Source organism: Molossus molossus, unplaced genomic scaffold (genome assembly GCF_014108415.1).
Source record: "Molossus molossus isolate mMolMol1 unplaced genomic scaffold, mMolMol1.p scaffold_m16_p_8, whole genome shotgun sequence".
NCBI classification, from domain to species: Eukaryota; Metazoa; Chordata; class Mammalia; order Chiroptera; family Molossidae; genus Molossus; species Molossus molossus.
This window is the reverse complement of record NW_023425402.1, coordinates 52,764,507-52,790,209: the sequence shown is the minus strand read 5'-3', so window position 1 is coordinate 52,790,209 and position 25,703 is coordinate 52,764,507. Positions and strand designations below refer to the sequence as shown.

At 32.8% G+C, this 25,703-nt stretch overlaps 1 protein-coding gene across 5 annotated transcripts in view; it reads left to right on the top strand.

Annotated features, from left to right (window-relative positions):
• GRIK2 (glutamate ionotropic receptor kainate type subunit 2) overlaps positions 1–4,034 on the top strand; it is a 590,297-nt gene extending 586,263 nt beyond the window's left edge. For 2 of the 5 annotated variants that reach the window (XM_036248242.1, XM_036248244.1), the window contains 2 exons: positions 1,102–1,236; positions 3,566–3,730. In XM_036248242.1, coding sequence (XP_036104135.1) covers positions 1,102–1,221 — 120 coding nt within the window. In that variant the 3' untranslated portion in view covers positions 1,222–1,236; positions 3,566–3,730. Of the gene's footprint in view, positions 1–1,101; positions 1,237–3,565 lie in introns of all 5 variants that reach the window. The other 3 variants (XM_036248245.1, XM_036248243.1, XM_036248241.1) reach the window with 2 other exon arrangements.
• Positions 4,035–25,703: the final 21,669 nt, after the last annotated feature.

Below are 25,703 nucleotides of genomic sequence, written 5' to 3'. Positions count from 1 at the left end.
TAGAACTTGTATTCTAAAGCTTTAAAAAAAGAAAATAATATGTGTTTGACCGAGTGCCACAGTGAACAACACTTTATATTATTAAATTCTTTTAATTTGTTATGTTGCTTCTAAACTCTTGCTCAATTGTAAAGGTTCTTACAGTTTTTGTGGAAAATTAGAAAAATTCTGTCAGTGAGAAGAACACCTAATGTGTCACAGTGACTTTATTAGTATCAAAGATAAAACTATTTTTCACATATAGTTATATTAATAGATCAAAAAAGCACTGGCAAAATTTGACAGAAAAATAAATAAAACTGATAAATTGACATATAATCAAGTCTACTGATTGATTAATTAAAGGTAGCTTGATTAAAATTTTTACTTTGAAATGTAAAGTCTGATGACTTTGTAATTAAACATAGCCTAAAAATAGTAATAGTCAAGCTACAAATTTATAATTTTCAGAGTTTCTAAATTTGTAACTGTTATTTAAATTATAAAAGGTAAAAAGATTCTAACTTTGGGGAAGGTTTTTTTTACCTATAATTTATATTACTCAACATTATAAATTTTATATTACATAAAACTCCTTTAAGATAATATATGTTTTTATTTGTGGTCTGATGTTACATATAGGGTACTAAATACATTTTACTTCTTAACTTACTAAAAATAAGTTTGTGTAACTTCATGGTTGAAAGGGTATGTACATTTATAAGATTTTTTAAAAAGAAAACCAGTTGTTTAGACCACTCTATTTGTATGGACAAAAATTAATATATATACATATATATATATATATATGTATATATATATATACACACACACACACATATACATATATATACATATATATACACACACACATATGCATATATATGTGTATATATATTATAATTTTTTGAAACTAATACAATCAAATTGTCTAAAACTCAAGTTTTCTGAGAAGTGGATGTTATAAATTATGTAACGTCTAGGACATTTATTGCTTTTAAATGAAGGCTTATTTCAAACAGTGCAGTTATTCACATCCTATAACATTTTTAAGTGTCAATGGCATCAAGTTCTGACATTGTTATATTATCTAATCAATTCTTCTGTTAAATGTTTCAACAGAGAACCAAGACTAAGTTACCTCAAGACTATGTATTCCTCCCCCTTTTGGAGTCAGATTTTTCCATTTCTACAGTGTTGTCATCCTCACCATCTTCATCATCATTGTCATCATGTTCTTAATAAGTACATCTAATAGTAGGTATTAAGCAACAAGAAACACTGTGTCCATATACTGGCTGTCAGGTGTCATAAATCTTTTCTTAGAAATATAATTCATGGATTTCAGAACTGCATAATTTAACACAATAAAAAATGCATGGCAGTAACTCTATTAGTTAGTGGGGAATCAACGTGTAGCATTTAATCATCATCCATTACAATTACTAATAAATTAATACTTTTACTAATTTTATGTTATTAAACAAATACCAAAGTTTTACCTGATTAATTAACTTCTATACAATGCATTTCACTAAGCTACTGAAAATGCTTTTTTTTAAGCAATTTAATTAGAAACATTGTTAAATAAGAATTAAAGTATCACAGTCATATGCAGCTATTGTTGATTCAGTCACCTTTTAAGGAACACGTGTGTACAATCAGTACCATGAGAACTTGATCTCTTCTCTTTACCATTATTTGAGAGGGATATATAGAAGACAAAGAGGTCAAATGTGAAAAGATTATAATAAATTGAAAATACTGAGGGGACAAAACTAAATTGAGTGAAAATAATGAGCCTTGTCAATTGGAAAATGATTCCTGAATAAGTTAAAATTTGAGTCATGTTCTGAGGTAAGGAATAGTCAGATTGACATGAAGGATGAAAGAACATGACAAAGTACCAGGGCAAGGAAAAACGTTAGAGGTCCAAGCAGAGAAGGTTGTGTGTAGAGAAAAAGAAATAGGGGTGGAGGCAGAAAGGGAGAAAGCTGAATCAGAGAAGGCATGATGGGGAAAATAGGAACTTGAATTTCACCTGTTCCTTGGAGAAGAAAATGCTATTAAATGCTATTAATCACTCAACTAATGTTTAAAAAAATAGATTATTCTGGTAATTGTGAGCCTTTGGAGAAGGAATAGGCTAGACATAGAGTTGGGAAGACTGCTAAGGACATTATTCAGGAACCCATACAAGAAAAATGAGGATACAACCAGGAATGGACAAGAAGATACTAGGGCAGGGTCAAAAGTTACGTAGTAGGTTATCAGGATATCTGACTGGAGTCCCATTTGTGAGCTGCAGAAAGTGATTTTCCCTCTCTCTGAATCAATTTTCTTTGCCATATAGATGCCTACTTTAATTGAAATATTAGTTTCACAATAGATTATGTATGCAAAATATTTTTAAACCTAAGAAACATATATGGTATTAAACATACTTATTCTATATTCTTTTGGAATTAGCCTAAACTTGATAAATAGCAAAGCAGCAACACAAGGCAAAAAACAAGTCCTCATATGCATATTTGATTAGACTTATTTCATTATGTTTTCATATCACTTTTTGGAATTGTATTAGTTTTTCATACTTGTTCACATTTTTGATTGTTTTCCACATTTTTAGTTCTTGTGCAGAAGGAGCCTCAGTCTCAGCCTATCTGAATTTCAACTACCATATACAACTGGTTCATAAATCTGATTTATATGTAACTAACACACATGTATCTCAATTAGCTGGTGAGGGAGACTAACAAAACTTTGTTGCACATATGTGACTTTGTAACAGGAATTTTGAGGAGTTTATAACAATGAACCCCAGATATATAGATTTTCTAGCAAATCTATTGCCATTGAAGTGAGAATTAAAAAAAAAATATGTATTTATAGAGCCATTTTTTTCTTCATGGAATAAATTTTCAGCTCTCAGTTATCAAATTGATGATAACATAAAAGTTAATATGTTTTCATAGATTTTTAATGTGCTACAATTTATTTCATGTTTGTTTGTAATCATCATCAATAGTTTTATGGGCATAATCACAAAAAGGTATAATGAATACCAGAAGTTATTTTCCATAGTTTTATGTCTGTGTGAGTGCTATTTTTGTTATGTTTTGAGATGCACACTGAAGAATCTATGTTTAAAGAAAATTTTCACATATCATTTTGTGATCTAAAAAGTAATGCATTTCTTCTACTTTTTAATATCAAAAATAGATTTCTGGTTATTGATTTCTGTATATGTGTTTGTATTTAAATTTTAAGGTAGATATATATGTTATGATGCTAATTCATTTTACATCTGAAAATATTTACATCTAAAATATACATTCCTAGTTGGCAATTCATTTCAGTATCAGGTGGAGATTTTCTTTAAACTAGTCCTCTTTCATAAAATATTTTAATTATCATGTGTTGTCTATTAAAAGTGTAACAATTTGTTATAACCTTTATATTGAAATTTTTCAAACCTTCAAGGTTGGTTACATTGCCAAGTCTGTTGAGAATTGTTATAGTATTGTGTCTGGACCGTTAATGTTTATCTGTTTTGTAATATTTCATTTTCTGTGTTATTCTGTAGAGGTCCTTCTGTAGCGCCATGGTAGAAGAACTGAGGATGTCCCTGAAGTGTCAGCGCCGGTTAAAACACAAGCCACAGGCCCCGGTTATTGTGAAAACAGAAGAAGTTATCAACATGCACACATTTAACGACAGAAGGTTGCCAGGTAAAGAAACCATGGCATAAAGCTGGGCGGCCAAACACCCAAGCACAAACTGTCGTCCTTTTTCCAAACAATTTAGCGAGAATGTTTCCTGTGGAAATATGCAACCTGTGCAAAATAAAATGAGTTACCTCATGCCGCTGTGTCTATGAACTGGAGACTCTGTGATCTAAGCAGTTGCAATGATCAGACTTGATTTCCAAGCATCATGGATCAACCAAGTTACACGGGGTTATACTGTTTATCATGGGTTCCTCCCTTCTTCTGAGTGAATGTTACATGCGCATTTTGTGGCTGGTTTCAAATGCAGTCCAGTAAGAAATTACAGGTTCCTTTTGAAGTCCAACTGTTGCCAGGAGATGGAATATCAATGCCCCAAGGGTAACCAGTAAAACAGTCAGTTAAGAATAAAAATACTTGGAATCAGCAAAAACTGTAGTGTTACAAGAAACAGTACCGTCTTCTGAACATCCAGATAATAGAGATGGTGATGTTACTAGCCCCCAACAACTCAGTACAATGATCATCTGAATAGACAATATGTGTTTATAGGATGTGAAAAAATGTAACACAAAACAAATCTGAATTTCATGGCAAGTGGAATATAAAGCATATCTTCATCAGTGTTTTTCTTTCTTTCTTTTTTGACAGTCTGTGTCACTGACTGAGATAGAAATGTCAATTACCAAGGCAATAATAATGCTTTTCTTAAATTCACCTGCAGGAGAATTAACATGTAACTCTACCAGATCCCTACCTACCCACCCCCATCCCGACCCCCTTTCTCCAAACACACACCAAGAATAAAAAGCAACAGTTGGTTCAGAGATTCTGAATTGAAAAGGATAATATTTTGCAATCTTTGTCTTATGTTATAAAAGAGGGCTGGGTATTGGTAGTTATGTGGAAGACCAAGGCTTCCATTTTAACATTCGGAGATGTTAATCCAAACCCTAGTTCCTGCTCTAAATGAACTTGATGGAGCCTGGGCAGATCTCGGTGAAAGGAAAAAGGGGACTGACTGGTCATCTGTAGAAAAGTATGTGCGGAGAACTTTGAAGTGGACTGCATTTACCAATACAGTCACAGTGTTAAATGAACAAAATTCTTGAGCAGTTTTTTTTTTCAAAAAAATGTTCAGGTTTATTTGTGGAAATGCAAGATTTCTATGAAAATAGTTTTTGTATGGAAATTTTTGTAATACTTTTTATCAACAAAATAAGAACATGTGTTCCTGTCAGGGGTGTGATGTCAAGCATGACTGGTAGTGCGTGTGCACCACCAACGTTTGGTGAAAACTATTTTTATCAAGAAAAAAAGGAATCATAGAAGAGAAATATTTTCAAGTTAGATAATATAAAGTTAGGTGCACTACCACCACTGCTTACCGTGCCACACCCCTGGTTTCCACGAGGCTGATAACATACTGTAATGAACAATTGTGTGTAAAATGGTAAAAGACACAGACTTCTTGACAACATTGTGATAACAGTTGAGTGCACACAGTTTGCTGTTTGAATCCAATGCACAAAATTGAAAAAAAAAATCATTAAAATTATGTCCATTTTACTTTCAGCTTTGACTTTCATTTTTCTTCTGTATATATAATGCAATATACTCATTGCATTAAGGGAAGCACACTTCCTGAATCGTTCTAGGTCATCAAGGATGACCATATCCCAACTACCTGGAGAAAAGAAGAAAAAGCTCAGATGATGAGCTACTCAGATATAGGATGTAATCTCTAGACTTAGGTCAGTTTAATGAGAAAAAAAAAAAACAGATCTAGGGACAACAGTCATCATCTTACTCTTCTATGATTGGATACTGACTATGTCCGTATGACTGGGTAAAAGAGGATAGTGGTTACCGGTAATTTATTTGAAGTTGAACTGATGTCCAATGTAATTCAGCAAAGGAAGAGGAAGTGATAGGCTCAATTTCAACAATATGTTAAAATGTGTGTGGTTTAGATGCTATCATCCTAACATACCTTTTATATTTAAATTGCATATAGTTTACTAAGCAAAAAAGATACCAATTTTTACTAGAACACCTGACCAAAAGAGTTCTGTGATGTATTTCTTTAAACTCACAATAATTGCAAAATTAAATCGTTAATATCTAATTAAATTAGAAATTACATGTCTAAGTGTTTTCAAAATTTCTAGTCTCTGGGAAATTTTTAATTCAAATTTATATTTTGATAATAATATTGTCCCAAAATTTAATTTTACAGAGTTATACAATTCACTGCTAAAAATCTGAGCATTGTGTTTTTAGTAGTAAATAACATCAAACAAAATTTCATAAAAATGTTCAGGTTTTGGAGAATTTTAAGCTTTTTATCATCAGATTCTAATCAGGTATTAAAGCACTTTTTAGTTTTAATTATTTTTTATATTATACAACCTTAATAACAGGCAGGACATTTTTTGAATAGTCATAAAATAATTATTTAGATTTTTGGTAAAATTTAACAATCATTTGAAGTATTAAATTTTAAAAATTGATAAGTTTCATAAACCTGCTGTATTTTAACTATAAAGATAATTTTGAATATATAAATAATGCATATTTAATTTGATCCATTTTCTAAACGGTTTCTATATTATTGCCAAAATAGAAATTTACCTACTCATTAGATGACGATACATACATGAGATACTATTCCTAATTTTAATAAAATCTAGATTACTTTCAAAATAATTTTAACCAATGAAAAATATCTCCTCTCTCTAGGAAGACTATATATTGGAGTAAACATTACTCTCTAGTGTAATGCTCAAATTGTAAGAAGGAAAGGGAGAGAACATTTGTTCTAGTCAACAACATAACCTGATGACTCCAGATAATCAGTGGAGACACATATCCCACAAATCAGTGGAGACACATATCCCACAAACTCTAACTGGAATGGAACAATAAGGAGATATATTCACATATACAAAACTGAAAAACCCTAAGCAGATGAGCAGATAAGAACACCAAGGATATCTCTCTCTCTCTCTCTCTCTCTCTCTCTCTCTCTCTCTCTCTCTCTCTCTCTCTCTTAGGGTTATTTATAACCCTAACAACTATGGGAATACTGAGGAGATACATTCACATATTTACAACTAAATTACCATAACCACTATGAGAATATATTATCCTAACTACTAGGGATATATTCTATTTTACAAAAATAGAAAATAAATAAGGATATTTTATTAGTTATAAGGTCTCAAATATTTTGAAACTTACATTAAAAAATATAAGTTTCTTTTTATAATGAAATGAGTTTACTAAGCACTTATGACTTATACATATTTTGGCAGTCTAACAATGCTTTTATTCTGCTCTCATAAAAAAATCATTAGTTTTGCTGGGTATAGAATGCTAAATTGAAAATTATTTTCTTAGATTATTTTTGAAGATATTCTTTCATTGCTTTCTTACTTCCAGTCTTCTGTGGACAAGCCTGAATTCATTCAGATCCCTGATTCTTTGTATATAAGTTTTGTTTTGTTTTGTTTCATCTCTTTCTTAAGTTTCTTTGATCTTCTCATTTCCCCCAGCATCCTGAAACAGCCCAATGGTAAGCATGGATCTACTTTCATCCATTGTGCAGGGTTCTTACTGAATTTTTAAATTTGGCTAATGTTCTTCAATTTGGAGACAACTTTCTGAACAATTTTTTTTTTATTAGCATTTTCTTTTCCCTGCATTCTCTGCTTACTCTGACAGCTACTCTTATCTTAACATTAGAATTCTTGAACTATTGAGTCTAAATGTACAGCCTTTGTTTCCCTATTTCTCATTTATGTAATTTTTATCTTTCAAGTATTATAACAAGTTTTTATTTCTGCCAATTGTTTTAATTTCTATGAGACCTTGCCATGGATAATTATATATTCTCTTATCTTTGAAATCATTAATAATAATCTTATAACATTCCTTTCTTTATGAAAAGACCTCAGTTTTCTCTCAGTAGCATTTTTGCTGTTTGCTTGTTTATATTTTTATCTTTCATATTAGAATTTTTATTCATATGTTTGCTAATTATTAGCATCCTCTTAATAAATAAAAAAAAAGTGGACAAAAATCTGATTTGGAAGCTGTATGCTCACAGCAGGGTAGGGGGAAAATATTTATCTAATATGAGGTTTACCTCATCTAGATAAGCTATTTGTTGATAAATCCTTCAAAATGTCGCGATCTTTGAATCTTTTCTCTTGGACCTTTAAGATTCCCTTGAGAGATATTTTATATCTCATGCCTGAAGATTAAGGGCCTGACTGCCATTGTTCTGGTAATCATGGGTTAAGAGATCTTGAGATCAATACATTCTGTATTCAGAATTGGGTAGTTATTGGTTTACTAGATCTCATATCCTCTACTCTGGATTCCTTTCTTTTCTTTTCTGAGAATACTTTCCTATACTTTGCTGAATTGGTGGAGAACAGGTTTCCAGCCATAAAGAAGAGGAAGGAAGCATAGATCTATTGTTTTCAAACCACATCTAATGAATTCTCCTTGTATTCTCCATCCTATACTGCTAATTGTGAATGTACATTGTTCCGCTGGTTCCTGTGCCTTTGAAGATTTTGTAACATAACTAATCTGGTTATTTCCTAGTTTTTCACACTGACCACTTGGGATTCTATTTTTTTCCAGTCTGATTAGTTGACTATCATTTGTTCATATGATTTCTCCTAACAAAATTTTTGTTGAAATACTTCTCTTGTTCTCCTTATATACTTGGAGTTTTATACATTAAAAAACAAAACAAACAAACAAAAAAACTCTCCACTATAATTTTTATGGTTGAGTAGGAAGCAAAATTTGATATATTTACTCAATTCTTTACTCTTATATGGAACAAAAACACTTTATTGAAAGAAGATAATGCCCTGGCCGGTTTGGCTCAGTGGTTAGTGCATCGGTCTGCAGTCCAGAGATACCCAGGTTCGGTTCCCACTAAGGGCACGTACCTCGGTTGCAGTTTGTCCCCCGCCCCGGTTGGGGTTGTGTGTGAAGCAGCCACTCGATGTGTCACTTTCGCGTCGATGTTTCTCTCTGTCTCCCTTCCTCTCTTTCCCTCCCACTCTATCTAAAACAAACAAACAAACAAACAAACAAAATGGAAAAAAATGTCCTCGAGTGAGGATTAAAAAAAAAGAGATTACTATACTGATAGTATACAGACAAATAAAAACTGAAACTACTGTGATTCAAATAAAGCAGAGACAGAACAGAACTTGCTCTTATAATTGCAATGAATTTAATATTGCCAAATTTTTCTTCCTACCAAATAATGTTTTCAACTCTCTATATCAGCTTTCACAATAAAAATTAATTTCACACAATGGAACCCAATAATATTTCTGAACTGGGGAATATTTCTGTTTCAGTATCTGTCAAATAATGCTAAATTTGGAAACAAAGGTAATAACTTATACCCTAAGGGATAAGGTCCAGTTCAAACACTCTAATTTCTATTTTAAAAGGCTCAAGAAACATGTTATAATATAGACAAGGGACACTTTCTTAGTGAACTATGATGAACTGTAAGGTTTTAAGAATCCTCTTTAATGTGTTGCCTTACACTGTACCTTTCTTTCACATTTATTGTGAATGTAATTTTTTAAAAATTTAAACAAATATATCCTTGCCTTTTTACAGGGATATATTTGCTGTTTTCCTACATTTCCACTAGAATGTTCTATAGTAGGATACTTCAAAAATATCACACTCTTAACTGCCTTAGTTAACCCTAAGGTCAATCTGCGGAGTTTAATATCTAATAATCATAAATCCACTGAACAATGTAAAACTATGTATTAGTTAAAATTCATAAGTTAAATAGGGAAATAAAAAACATACTACACATATGCTCCTTCTATAATATATAAAGCATTTTTTTTAACATTACCTTATATCTCAGCTTCTAATCTAATGTTTTCATACAGTTCAGGATAGCCCTAGACACTAAAGTCACATCTTTTTACAACAAGAAGGACAAAAGGGAAGAAAAAAGGTAGGCTAGGAAATGTAGACTTTAATTCAGGCAGCCATATGTCAAAGAAAAGGCAAGGGTTCTATTATGTGGGAAAATGTATAAACAGAGATCAGGAACCTGTAATTTCTGTCATCCCTAGTATTTTCCCATCTTTCACCCCAGCACACTAAATTGTACCTTGTCCTGTTCTCTATTTTTATTTTTTTTAATTAAAGTACTGTTAACCTACATTATATTTCAGATGTACAACATGTTGTTTAACACCTATATTCTTTATGTTGTGATCTCCACAATAAATCTAGTAATCATCTGTGGCCATACAAAGTTATTATGATTATATTGACTATTTTCCCTGTGTTAAATATTACACCTCAATGACTTTTATTATTTTTTTATAACTGGAGGTTTGTACCTCCATTCCTCTTCACCTTTTTCATTCATTCCCTGACTCCTCTCCTCTCTGGCAACCATCTGTTTGTTCTCTATATCTATGAGTATATTTTTAACCCCCTATCTTGTTCATTTATCACTCATGCACCATCTACCACTAATGTTCTCTCTCTTTTTTTAAACCACATTCTTTCATACCTTACTGATTTCCTTTATCTCTTTCACTAATGTAAACCTGGATTTTCCTTTATGACACTATGTCTTGAAACAACAAAAGTGGAAACAGTTGGCAGTTTCTTCAATCTGCAGTAAACCTTTATTTAATTATAGAAAAAGACATGCATTTTTTAAACCATTATTTGATTCCCAAGATAATCTTTCTCATTCTTTAAAATCTTGGACACCTTGATTAGAACTGGCCTGTTACTCTGTGCCTTGCCATCTTCAGTTAAGTATGCACCCACTTGTTTATATTAAAAATTTGTGAACCTAATTATGAACCATGCTTTGTGTTAGATACTGGATATACAATGATGATAAAAAAGAGACAGGGTGCTTTCTGTGATAGTTCAGAGTCTGGAAGAGGAGGCTGTTCTTAATCAAATATGCTAAGTACATAAAAACAAACTGAAAAATGCTGTCATGAAAAGTGCTCTTTTTATTATATTCTGATGAGTCATGAGACTTGACTCACTAGATCTCAAGCAGTACAGTTTAATAGTTGAAAACATAGAAATTTTATTATATTTATAAAATATGCACAAAGAAGCATTTATTGGTATAATGAAACAGGCATACCTTGTTTCATTGTGTGTCACTTTCTTGTGCCTCACATATAGGATATTTTTACAAACTGAAAATGTGTGGCAATGCTGCATTGAGCAAAGTAATCAGTGCTATTTCTCCAACATAATTTGCCTATTTTACATTTTGGTGTCACATCTGGTAATTATTGCAATATTTCAAATTTTTATTTATATTTCTATAGTGATCAGTGATCAGTGATGTTACTGTTGTACTTATTTCTGGTTGCCACAAACTGCTCCCATATAAGACATCCAACTTAATAAATGTCTGTGTTCTGATTGTTCTACTGACCAGCCATTGCCCATCTCTTTCCCTCTCTTCAGGCCTCCCTATTCTCTGAGACAAATGATATGAAAATTAGGCTCATTAATAACCCTATAATGACCTCTCTAGGTGTTCAAGTAGAAGCCCCACATCTCTCATGTTAAATAAAACCAGAAATGTTTAAGCTTAGTGAGGAAGGCATGTGAATGCAAAGAAAAAGTTCATGAAGAAAATTAAAAGTGCTACTCCAGTAAACACATGAATGGTAAGAGAGTGAAACAGCCTTACTGCTGATATGGAGAAAGTTTTAGTGGTCTGGATACAAGACAGATGAGCCACAAAATTCCATAAGCCAAAACCTAATCTAGAACAAGCCCTAGCTCTCTTCTATCAAACAGAGGCTGAGAAAGGTGAGGAAGCTGCAGGAGAGTTGGAAGCTAGTGGAGGTTGGTTCATGACATTTAAGGAAAGAAACTTTCTCCATAACAGAAACGTGCAAGGTGAAGCAGCAAGGGCTGATGTAGAAGCTGCAGCCAGTTATCCAGATCTAGCTAATATAATTTATGAAGAATACTACACTAGCAATACATTTTCAATGTAGCCAAAACAGCCTTTTATTGGAAGAAGATCCCAATTAGAACTTTCATAGCTGAAAAGAAGTCAATGCTTGGCTTCAAAGCTTCAAAGGGCCGGCTGCCTCCTTTGTTAGAGTCTAATACTAAAGCAGCTGGTGAATTTAAGTTGAAGCCAATGCTCATTTACCCTTCTGAAAATTCTAGGACCCTCCAACCTTATGCTAAATCTATCCCGTCTGTGCTCTATAAATGATAAAACACAGCCTGGGTGACAGCACATCTGTTTGCAACATGGTTTACTAAATATTTTAAGCCCACATCTATTCTTCAGCCCATGGGTCAAAGCTTGATTCGACTTTCAAGTCTTGTTAGTTAAGAAATACATTTCATAAGATTCTAAGGGCCAATGATAGTGATTTCTCTGCGATATAGACAAAGGAAATTGAAAACTTTCTGGAAAGGCTTTACCATTCTACATGCCATTAGGAACATTTGTAATTGAAGGGAAAAGTTCAAAATATCAACATCAACAGAAGTTTGAAAGAAGTGGATTCCAACCCTCATGGAGGACTTTGAGGGGTTCAGGAGTTCAGTGTAGGAAATCACTGCAGATGGGGTAGAAATAGTAAGAGAACTAGAATTAGAAGTGGATCTTGAAGATATGACCAGATTGTTATAATCTCATGATAAAACTTTAACAGATGAGAAATCGCTTCTTGGGTGTTTTCTTGAAATGAAATATACACCATAAAGATGCACCATGAACAATTAGTGAAGGTGCACCATGAACAAATATATACCAATTAGTGAAGATTATTGAAATGACAAAAAATAATTTAGAATATTATGGAAACTAATTGATGAAGCAGTGGCAGTATTTGACAAGATTGAATTCAATTTTGAAAGAAGCTCTACCACATGGGTAAAGTGCTATCGAACAGCATTGAGTGCTACAGAGGAACTGTGCCTGGAAGGGATAGTCAATTGGTGCAGCAAACTTCATTGTCTTATTTTAAGTAATTTCACATCTACTCCAATCTTCAGCAACCACCACTCTGATTAGTCAGTAGCCATCATCATTGAGACAAGACTCCATCAGCAAAATGAGTACAACTCCCTGAAGGCTCACATAATGGTTAGCATTTTTTAACAATAAAATATTTTTAATTTAGTTATGTACATTGTTTTTTCAGACATAATGATATTGCACACTTAATAGATTACTGTATAGTGTAAATAAATATGATTATTTGTCCACTGGGAAACCAAAAAATGTGTATGCTATGTTTGTTTTATTGCAATGGTCTGGAATCAAACCTGCATTATCTTTGAAGTATGCTAGTGTTATGGGTTTGCTTCTTCCTCCTAGGAATACATAACTTCTGTTAGCTTCAATCCTTTGCACTGAGTAGGATTCTTTCGGGGTTGGAGAACGTAAGCTGAGAGGTAAACTGTATGTTTTTTCATTACTGCCATACTATTACTCATAGTAACAATTTCCCATTATATGCAAATATGACATCATACCCTACCTAAGTTCTGACCTGCACTATTTCCATTTATGTTTTCTTTTCCTCTTTGTCCTTACAAAAGTATGAGAAAATATTCTACCAGTGCTCCATTTTTTTAAACATTTTTTTCTTTTTATTCATGATAGAAGTAAGCAGTGAGCTAATGATGGACTCTGGAACACTGAGAGTATGCTTGTTGAATTGGGGTCAAATAGTCAAATCTCAAATATTTAGTCCTTGTCCAAAAGTTTACCAAAATGCTTTGCACTTGGGTCTCATTCTCACAATGATGGAAAGTAAAAAAAAAAAAAAAAAAAAAATAATGTTTTCTGAGAGTTTATAATAAAGGAACTTATTTAGATTAAAGGATTGGAGTAAACTTCCCTGAGGAAGTGATGATTGCACTGAAATATGAATGCTGATACTCAGAAGAGAGAGAAAGTTTCACAAGCTTGTGACAAAGTCCATGTAAGAGTCTTGTTATAGGACAGAGCACGGCATGTACTTGAGGGACTGATAGATAATTAATGTTGATGGAGCACAAAGAAAGCATAAGGATATGTCACAGAGATGCATTTAAAACAGTAGCTCAGAGACAGATCTCAGCAAGGTAAAGTAACTGACCTTAATGATTTTATATTTATCCAAAGAGGAACAGGAAGCCATTTAAATCTCTTAAGCAGAAGCAAGATTGTTGGATAAGATCTGCATTTTGTAAAGATCACTCAAGCTTCAATCTGGAACATGATTTAAGTAGACACCAGAGTGGATATGGAGAGATTAGTTAAGATCCGTAGTGATCTGGGTAACATATTAGTTTAGATTAAACTCAATCGGTAGCAGTGAAAATGAACAGATAGAGACATTTTCACAGTACTTTTAGGAGGCAAAACTCTACATAATTTCATGGTGAATTTAATAATAAATATACGGATTACTAACAATTGTTATGCCATAATTTATAATAAGTGTTCTACATAAATTACCTCTTCCAGATAGATCTCTGAGCAGCCCTATCTAGGGCTAATGTTATCATCATTTTCTAGGTAAGAAAACTAGTGACAAGAGAACTTAAATATACTTTTTAAAGTGTTATAAATGTCAAAATTAGATAGAATAATTTTAATGTTCTTAGCCATTATACTTGGTCATTGTCACAAACAACAATGATATCTCAATGGTTTATCAAGTGAAGGTTTTCTTACTCATACAATTTTTGTTATGGGATTTTTAAATGTCCCTCTAAAGCTCTTGTCCTCTCTGTGGTAATCCATAATCTGGATTGCCTCACTTATTCAATCACCCTTGAGAGGCCTTCTCCTAGGTCACCTTCAGAGACCTTTGACAGGACCAAGTCACATGGTCCTGACCTAAGGGGCTACAATTGTAAGGATTGCAGGCTGGAAGAAAACAAACACTGGTTTTGTGAGAAGTAGTAATGCTTTGCAAATCTGGGCCAGATATATGACATCATCAACTGATCAATTCAAATAGAAAATAGAAGAAAGTAGAATAAATTTTAGAATTGTGAGAAAGAGAACTCATTTGGTTTTGTTTTTGACACAGCTGAAAATATCTGTGAAATATCCAAGTAGAAATTTCTTCTAAGCAGTTGATTACATATGTGTGAGTTAGATTTAGATTCTGGAATACATACATCATAAATATATTAATTGATGTAGTGAATATAATAAATAAGGTTGCCTCAGTAAAGAGTACCAAGTAAAAAGAGATGTGGATCTAAGAGAAAGCTTTGACTACCTCTGAACTTTAATTGTTGGGTAAGGAGGGTAGGTTTGTAAGAGAGCATGAATATGTCACCAGAGAAATAAGAATTTATAGTTTTTTCATGTTATCCAGGAAGATTTCCATAGAATCTCATCCTAGGTCTGCAGCCCTTAATGTCTTAAAGATGGAAAATGATAATGCCCTCAAATTCCTTGCTGCAGGAACATGATTAAGCTACACCAACCTTGACAATCAGAAGAAAATTAATATTTGCACTGTAAATTTGAAGAGTACCTAGGAAAAGCATCTGCTGGTAGCTTGGGCCTTACTGACATTGGGAGTCAAGCTGACATCGGTGTGTTACGTTTCTGGAACACTGCCACCATATTTTCATTAAAGTTGGTTGGGTACTTCAATTCTGGAAACTTCATTAACTAGATCCAAGCAGAGGAGAGTTATCCTAATCATTACACTGTTACTCTGAGTTTCACCAATAGGTCCATACATTATTTGGAACTTGCCATCCTATACCATAAGGAGGCTCACTCAATGAGACTAACATGATTTCAGAAGTCTTGGCCATATGTGATGAAATTTCTTGTGAGCATCCATGGATGACCTTCCTGATCTCTATTTATACAGAGAGCCATAAAAGATTAAAAAGAAAAAGCAGGCACCTGCTGCGAAGGTTGTATCCAGGTGGAGTTTCAGGATAATAGACCAATCAAATGCCTCATTTTCCACTGTCCAAGCAAGATGGTATACAAGTTTAAAAGTATGAAGATATCCTGTGTGACTTGTTGGCAGTTCCCTACTGAAGACTGGAGTGGTCAGCTTGCCTTAGAACATGCAACTCCCACTTACTTTGACAAAGTAAACAAAGCTATAGGATAGTCTTAAGAGTTCTTAAACAAGCTCTTAAACTATGAAATAAGGTCGATGGAAAATAACAGTCATTTAGAAGTAGTACAATAATAAATGTGATCTAAAACAGTTATCCAATAACTATACTGAGCCTCCTTTGGTTCAGGGCCTTTTTAGTAATCTGCATGTCTAGCCACACCTTTGCCTTCAGTGCCACAGTAACTCTGAAATTACCATCCCTGAGCCAAAGCTCCTATTTTCTCTTCTTCCATTTCCTTGTTTCCACCTCATTTACTATTATTTTCCCCTTATGTCCTCATCATTTCAAGCTTTTCTAATTTAATTATATCCTTCTTCCCCTCTACTTACCTCCAGACACTACACAATGAGAATTTCCAGAGACAGAGGAATATATAGAGAGAATAAGTATGATACTCTAGATGTCTTCTGACATTTTCTTTTTTATCTTAAAATTATGTTACGGAGATTTGTGTTTTTCCTGGTAACTCCTGTTCACTGTTTTTCACTGCTGTATAATATTTGACTGTACCTACTGTGATTTATTTATGTGTTTTCTAGTCTGTGGATATTATACTATTTTTCTTTTTAAGTAATACATTCTTCTAGTACATATATTTTTGTATAAGTCTTCTGGTACTCAAGCATTAACATTTTGGGTGGATATGCATACTCTGAGTTTGGGGTATGTCCAAGTTCTACTCTACAACACTGCCAAGGATACCGTACCAATAACCTCCTTGTCATTAATATGTAAGAGAAACTGATAATCTATTCCCGCTCCTACTCTTGGTCTTTGTTAGATTTTATTTTTTAATTTTCTTATCAAATGTGTCATATGCCATTGTGGTTTTGTTTTGGGTTTCCCTCCTAACTAGCACTATTGACCTCCTATATGTATTAGCTAAATTTGTTTCATACTCTTTGACATGTCTACTTGGACCTTTTCCCAAAGTTTCTATTAATTTTAATGATTACTAGGGGTCTATATATGGTTGATATTATCTAATCTGTTATTTTATTTCGCTGCAAACATCTCCGCCCCATGTTACCTATGCATTCTTCACTTTTAAGTCTGTTTGATGAACAGAAGTTGATAATCTTAATGTTCCCAAATTTATTATTCTATTACTTTAGTATTAACATTTTTGATACCCTATTTAAGAAATACTTCTTTAAGTGATAACAGAATGATACTCACCTATATGTTCTAAAATTTTGTTTTACTTTTTAATTTTAGCTTAATTCAAATATGTGCATAACTTTCCCCCATCTGTATAACCATTTTCCCTCTCATTGAATTTGTTGAACAGTATATACTTCTCTCAAAGATCCTCTATGCTTTGTCTAGAACATGTTAGTCTTTCCTATATGATTGGATTTGTTTCTGGGTTTAATATTTAATCCTTTCTTATTTTTTATCTTCAGAAGTACCTTGTTATATTACCTAAATTTCAGAATCAGCCATTCATGCTACCAGAAATATATACACATAACTGCTGATATTTTAATAAGAATGAATCAATCCTTTGTAGCAATTTGAAGAAATTTTGTATTTCTTTGATAATATCTTCTTACACATAAACATTTACTTGTCTTCTGTCCCTTACAATTTTTGTACATAGTTCTCACACACATATTTGTTTCATTTATTTCTAGGTAATTTGTACTTTTGTAGCTATTGTAAATGATGTCTATTTAAAAATGTCATTTTTATGCTGTTGATATATATAGAAATGTGTGTGTGTATATATATAATATATGCATATATATTATATATATACACACACACATATATATATACATGCTAAACTCTCCTTTAATTTCTACGTATGTGTCTCTAGATTATTTTGGATTTTCTGTGTAAATATTCATATAATATGCAAATAATGATGTCTTATTTGGTCTTTCAGTGTTTTGTTTCTAAGTTTCTTCTTGACTTATGGAGCTGTCTAGGACCTCTAATACAGTATTGACTATAATAGGCAGTAGTAGACATCCTTGTCTTTTTCTGACTTTAAAGGGAATGTTTCCAATTTACTTGGCGTTACTCATTTTACCTCAGTCTTTTGAGATTGCTGCTTAAATTATTATCTCCACTCAAAGGGTTTTCTTTCCCCCAGCACTTTTCTAGATTGTCACCTATGTCTCAGACGCCACGCTGAATCTCATTACAAAGATATATGTGAACTATAGTTTGTCCCCAGGAACAGACTTTGAAGGAGGCACAGAAGTAAACAAGTAAATGCCCTCAAATATTTTGGATTCTTTGTTTATGCCAATACAAAGGCCAGACCCTCATTATCTTTTGCTATTCCAATGCAAGCACTTTCTAATTTTTCTGTTTCCAATATTTTGCTTTTTAGTCCACACCTCAAACTCCTAATACTAGAACCTGATAAATCATTGTTTGCTGCAATAAAGCAAAATAATCTTCCATTGTTTTTCTAGGTTACCTATGACATAAATAGTAGTGTTTTGACATACCATTTTAAGACATTTTGAACTCTATACAAACTGATTCCAAACTGCCTTTTTCAGTCATTACCATTATTGTGCCCATATGCAATCTGTTTCAAATAACTGAATAATAATGTTGCCATGAATTTTCTCATACCCTACATGTGCTATACCTGAAAGATTTTTATCCCCTTCTCTCCCTATCAGAATTTTCTGCTCATTTTTTATGGTATAGGTCAGTGGTACAAATGTATCTAAGATCTCCTTTGGAAGTCTTCCAAGACTTAGCACAGTGTCTTTCACATACTAAGTGCACCAATTTTTGTCATATAACTTTTTTCTTTTAGAAATAATTTTAATTTATATTTTATAGCCTGAAAAATATAAGTAAATTAGTTTTAAAGTTAATTAAATGTCAGTAGGGGAATTATGAAAATAGAATTTAAAAACTATTTCTGTGATCATAGGGGTGACAGAAACAGAACTGATATACATCATTTATTTATGATGGCTTCAAGTGCGTACTATGTTTTAAGGATTTGCCTCTACATTGCCATGCTTATGGTTTTTCAAATTTATCATCTAATCCTTACTGAAGTATATCTTATTTGTCACATGTCTTTGCAATATATATATATATATATATATATATATATATATATATATTTTTATCCTCACTCGAGGACATTTTTGCATTTATCTTCAGATAGAGCAGGAGAGAGAGAGGGAAGAAGAGAGAGAGAGAAACATTGATGTGAGAAAGACACATGGAGTGGCTGCAACCCACATGACCCTAACCTGGGCCAGGGACAAACTGCAACCGAAGTACGTGCCCTTAGTGGGAACCAAATCCAGGACTCTCTGGTCCGCGAGCCAATGCTCTAACCGCTGAGCAAAACCAGGGTGAATATTTTTATTAAGGTTATTTGAGAGTATATAAATTATGGCTTTTCATTGACTTCGTCCGAAGAAAATAATTTGAAGCATGTTAATTCCACAAATGTTTGCTAAACACCTCTTGTGAGCCAGATATATACCATTAGCTAAGGATTCAATGCTTAGCAACCAGACTGTTTCTGCTCTTTTCCAGGAAAGCTTACAGTATAATGGGCAGGTACACATTATAAACTAATTACACAGGTTAATATATTGTTACATATTAAACCAATCACCCAGTATTGTGAATACAAAGAAAACCAGGATGCAGTTTACACTCATGAGTAAAGGGTGTCTCCGAGTTAATAAAATCTTAGGTTACAAATTAGAATTGATCAAGAAGAGAGAAGGAAGGTGACAGTTCTAGGGAAGAACCATTCAAGGAACAGTACCTGTGAAAACACAAAGGCGAGGAAGATAGATGGTGGTATAGCCAAAGAACAATGGGTGAGGAACAGTGCAACTTGGAAGTGAGATTGGCATTTAACTACAGACTAACTCGTTAGAGACTTTGCTCGTGGTGTAAAGAAGTCAGTCTTGTTAGTATAGTCAGAAGCACTAAATGTTTTTGTTTAGGAAGTTATGTGATCAAAGAGAATTTTGACAGTTTTATTTCCTGGAAGATCATCCCAATAATCATTAGGGGCATTCACGAACTTGTCACCCTAAACAAAAAGTTCAAAATGCTTGGCTCTGTGTATACAAAGCTTTATTTTGCTGATTTTCCATTAATACAGAGAACAAATTCTCATATATCAAATAGTCTAAAAAATCCTTGATTATTCAATAGGCATCTGGGAGGCATATCCCATTGTCCTTCACATAATTTGTTTTTATGTCTGTGGAAAAAGCACAAGACTTAGACACCATAAACAACAATTAATTGCAGATTGATCACCAATCTAAGCATTATATCTAAAACTATGAATATTCTAAAAATTATATTAGATTATTTCTGAGTCATTACAGATAGTATGCATTATACCAATTAACTATAAAAAATGTATTAAGAGGATTTTATCAAGTTTAAAGTTTTTGGCTCATTAAAAGGTACTGCTAAAAAATCGCCCTGGCCGGTTTGGCTCAGCGGTTTGAGCGTCGGCCTGCGGTCCTGAGAGACCCGGGTTCGGTTCCCGCTAAGGGCACGTACCTCGGTTGCAGTTTGTCCCCGGCCCTGGTCGGTTGTGCGGGTGGCAGCCACTCGATGTGTTCCTTTCACATCGATGTTTCTCTCTCTCTCTCTGTTCCTCTCTCACCCTCCCACTCTACCTGAACAAAAAAAAAAAAAAGGAAAAATGTCCTCAGGTGAGGATAAAAAAAAAAAAAAAAAAAAGGTACTGCTAAAAAATGGGAAAGCCAACCACTTACCATGAGAAAATATGCACAATTTTTTTTTTTATAATTCTAATTCTTGTGTGAAGAATATATAAAGGTAATAAGATGTAGCTAACTAAAAATAATAAGTGAAGGTATAAAATATATACTTTATTAATAAAGATGTAAAATGACAAATAAAAAACCTCTTCTGAAAATAAAAATGTACTCCATCATATTCACAAGAGTAAAATTTTACAAAATCAGAGTTAAAATCCTGACAAAGTCAAATGGTAGTGAGAATTGGAACAACTTACATCAACATTTTAAGTTTAGTTTATAGTTACATGATTATATAAATTTATTAAATTCTATGTTTAGATTTATATACTACATTTCAGTTTCTAAAAAGAAAATGAAAGAATAGAGTCTCTATTATTCTTCTCACCCTAAAACAATTTTAAAGATACAGACAAAATGTATACAATAATGACCTCAAGGCCTTGAAAAGCAGGTAAAAAATTGACAGTAAAAAAAATATGAGCAATGAAAAATAGATAAAATGAGTTATATTATTCACCCAGTTTACTACCTAGAAAACCTTTATAGATTGTGGTCCAGGGAGTGGCAACTGAGTAGAGACCAGTAGATTCTCTGAATTAAGGTGATGAAGCTGAAACCCTGGAGGTGCCAAGGTAACTAGAGTCTTGGAAAGAAAAAAATTGTATACAGAGATAAATGGAGAAATTTACAAAGAATGCTCTTAAAGTTTTCAGCTGAGCACTGATATACAAATGTCTATAAGGAAACTAACCAAGGGTACAAAAAGAACCAAGCACAAAAACTAGAGGAGGGAAAAAACAAACCACACATATATATATGTGGTTCACATAGTTCACATAGAAAAAATATTTATATAGGTCGCATATATAAATATATATGTGAGTGTGTGTGTGTGTGTGTGTGTGTGTGTGTGTGTATATATATATATATATATATATATATATATGTATTACATACACATTTCATCTGTATTCAACAAATATTTTAACCAAAAATAAAGGTTCGGCTGCTGGCTGCAACAAAAGCCAAACTTGTAAGATAAGTGCTGGTGCAAAAGGAAAGGGTTTTATTCAGGTGCCAAGACCTGGGACAATGGTGAACTTCCACTTCAAAGATGACCTTCCCCGCTCTTCCTATTCAAGCCTGCAGTTCTTATTGAGAGGGGAGGACTTTTTCCAATCCAAACATCTTTCTAGCTTTTGGCATGCTGGGACCCTGTCCATTCATTTTTCTAGCTTTTGGTTCACTTGGTGTAAGAATCTCCCCATGCACTATCTTGGCCAGTGGAGGAGACTACCTGGCACTCCCTGGACTGTCTAAAGTAGTAGGGGTTGGGGTAGCTGCAGGACTTGCCATCAGGAAGCCTGGAGATGTTGCAGCCTTCAGTCAGCCTTCTAATGCTGGATACAGCACCTGCACATTAGGGGACACTGGTGGAGTCTGCAGGGCCCCCATGGATCCTGGGGCAACTGCATGTTCAGCCCAGCCCTGACCCACCAGCCCCTCCAAAGTGACCAGCCAGGCCCAAACTCTGACTGAGGGCTTCTTACAGTAACACTGTGACTTGCGAGCTATATCTGACTTATGCCCTAATTTGATATGGACTTTTAGAAAATATTAAAGACAAGTATAAGAAATAAAACTCACTCACACATAAGTGTACTCATACACACAAATAAAGAAGAATATGTCATAGAGACTATGTGTGGCCCACAAAACAAAAAATATGTACTATTTTACATAAATACTATTTCACGTAAATTTACTCACAAAAATATTGCTGGCCTGTTAGAGTACTGATAAAGATATTACTGATAAAAGAAAAAGAAATTTCAGACCAATGCAGATCTGCTTCTTCCTGTAAAAATTGCTTAAAAGGAAGACTCGGGAGACCCACTTATTTTCAAATAGTTTGTGTCATAGAACAAGTCCCAAGAGTAATTAAGGAAGTACAAAAAATACCCAGCATCTATAAAGGTAAAACTCACCTAATGAAAAATTAGCAGATATGTTTAAAAAAATTGCAACAAAATGTAACCAAAATGAAAAGAAAAATTAATCTATAGAAACTGATCCACAAGTGACACTCATGACTGTACATTGTAATGTTTAGAAAGCTAGAGGAAAGTTTGAAGATCTTAAGATATTCTAGCAATGAAAACTACAATGTTTGACATAAAAAAATATAAAGGATACTGGTTACTACCAGAATGAAATAGATTAGGGATTTCAGAAAAGATCAGTGTACTTGAATATAGCAAATAAAGTCTCAAAAGTAAAATACAGAGAAGAAAACACTTTAACAAAAAAACAGCTGAGTGCCCTGGCAGGGTCTGGCTCGGCAGATAGAGCATCAGCCCAGGACCAAAGGGTCGCAGTCTCAGTTCCTAGTCAAGGGCATGTACCTGGACTGCAGGTTTGATCCCAGTCAGGATTGTGCAGGAGGATCCAATTGATGTGTCTCTGTCATATCTATGTTTTTCTCTTTCTCTTTCTCTCTCTCCCTCCACCTCTTTCTCCCTTCCACTCCATTTGAAAAAGAAAAAAATCAATGGAAAAATATCCTCATGTGAGAATTAGCGAAAAATATTTTTTTAAAAAGAAAGAACTGAGCTACAATGATCTGACAGACAATGTTAACCGCCAATTAGATGTGTGATTTGTGTCCCTAAAGGAAGAAGACCAAAATTATTTGAAGTGATAAAGGCTGCAAACTATACAAATCAAGGGACATCTATTATTAAAGAAGCACTAGAACTTCAAGAACAAAAAATATATGGTTTTTTTAAATGATAATTTATGGCTTAAAAACAGTGATAGAAAAATTTACTAATAGTAGAAGAAAAAATATAACAAAAAAATTTAAAAGATGCTGACTTCTCTTCAAAAACAATACTAGGTAGAAGAAAGTGGAGCAACATCTTTAAAGTAATAAAGAAAATAATTTTCAACTTAGAATATTTTACCCAGTGAAATATCTTTCAAAACAAAAGAAATTATGTCTTTCTTAGACAAAAGCAGACATTCATTGCAAGAAATTGTAAAAAGAATCTTTTGAAAGAAAGAAAATGATAGAAGAAAGAATGGTTTTACAAAAAGGAATATAAAACTCTGAAAATTGTAACTACATGCGTAAATATAAAGACATTATTATTTGCCACCTTTAAATGATAATTGACTAAAGCAAAAATAATAAAAATGTATTTAACATTTGTAGAAGTATACAACATTTATAGAAGTAAAATGCATGTCATGAATAATGTAAAATCCTTGAGAGGAGAAATGGAACTAAACTATTTTAATGGTGCTATACTATACATGAAGTCACATATAACTTGAAGATATAGTATGACACATTAAAGATATATACAATATACAAAACAATCACTTATATAACACATCTCAATCATAGCTAATAAGCAAAAAATGAGTTGAAATTTACTGATAAGACATGCTCAATTAATTAATCTAAAAGAATCAGAAAAAAAGAAGACAAAAGAAACAATAAACATTTTTAATAAGTAAAAAACAAATTAAACAGTAGCTATAAATCATAACATATAGAAAATTATATTAAATGCAACTGGTCTAAGTTCCCCAATTTAAAGAAAAAGATTGTCAGAGTGAATGTAAAAGAAAGACCAAAATATATACTGTATACAAGAAACTCATTTCATTTTAAAAGACTACAATAGGTTAATTGTAAAAGTATAAAAATGATATACCATGCTAATAACTCATCCAAAGAAAGCTCAAATATTATATTAATATCAGAAAGAGTAGATGTCAAACCAGAGAATAATACTAGGATAAATAAGTTTATTGTATGGTAACAAATATTCAATATATATTAAGCAAGTTCTTATAGAACTTCAGGGATACATAAGCAACAAATCCCCAAATATAGTTAGACATTTCAATATTGCCATCTCAATAACTGTCTGAAAATCAGTAATGACGTAGAAAACTTGAACACTGTCAACCAGCTTTACCTATTTAACATTTATAAAACACTCCAGCCAACAATAACAGAACATGTCATTTTCAAATATCTTGGGACATAAAATGAGTATCATTAAATTGAAATGTGTTTAAGTAGAACAAAATACAGTTTCTGTCCACAATAGAACTGAATTAGAAACAAATAATAAAACTTTTTGCAAAATATTAAAATATTTTGGGAAAATACAATACATCTAAATAATTTATGAGTGTAAGCAGAAATCAAAAGATAAATTTAAAATATTTGGTACTCAATAAAAATTAAAATACAATATATCAACATTTGTGGGGGTATCTTTATAGCAGAACATAGAAGAATATTTATAATATAAAATACTTCTTTAGAAAAAATACATCTCAAGTCAATGACCACAGTTTCCACCTTGAAAAAAAAAAAAAAAAGGAAAGGAAAGGAAAAGCAAACATATATGGAAATCAACAAAATGGAAAACAGAAAAAAAATAAATGAAATTAAAAACTTGTTTCAACATGCATTCCTGGTTAAAACTCTTATCAAACTGTGGAAAGAAGAGAACCTATTCAACTTGATAAATGTTGTCTGTGAAAAATGTATAGCTAATATCATACTTAATGGTGAAAGACTGAATGTTTTCCCCCTCAGATCAGGACCAGGACCAGATGTCTGATTTCACTTGTCTACTCCATTGTTCTGGAGGTGATTGATACGTTCACTATTTGTGTGTGTGTGTGTGTGTGTGTGTGTGTGTATGTATGTGTGTGATAATGTTTTACACGTGTTTACATATTTCAATACTTGTCAAATTATACTGGTTAAACCTGTGCAGTTTATTAAATGTCAATTATACCTTGGAAAAGTTATAAAAATCTGTGTAGTACACTGCATCTAAATTTTAGCACAAGAAAAATATTAGAAAAAATAATATAATACCTATCTCAGGGAATTTGGAGATTTTCACGCAATGTCTTTAACAAGAAGTAAATAAACAGCACATGTCCTAAAAAAGAGAAAAGTGTCACCTCTGGTCCCCAAATTCCCCTAACCATTTGCTATAGGACTGAATGTTTGTGCCCCCTCACCAAA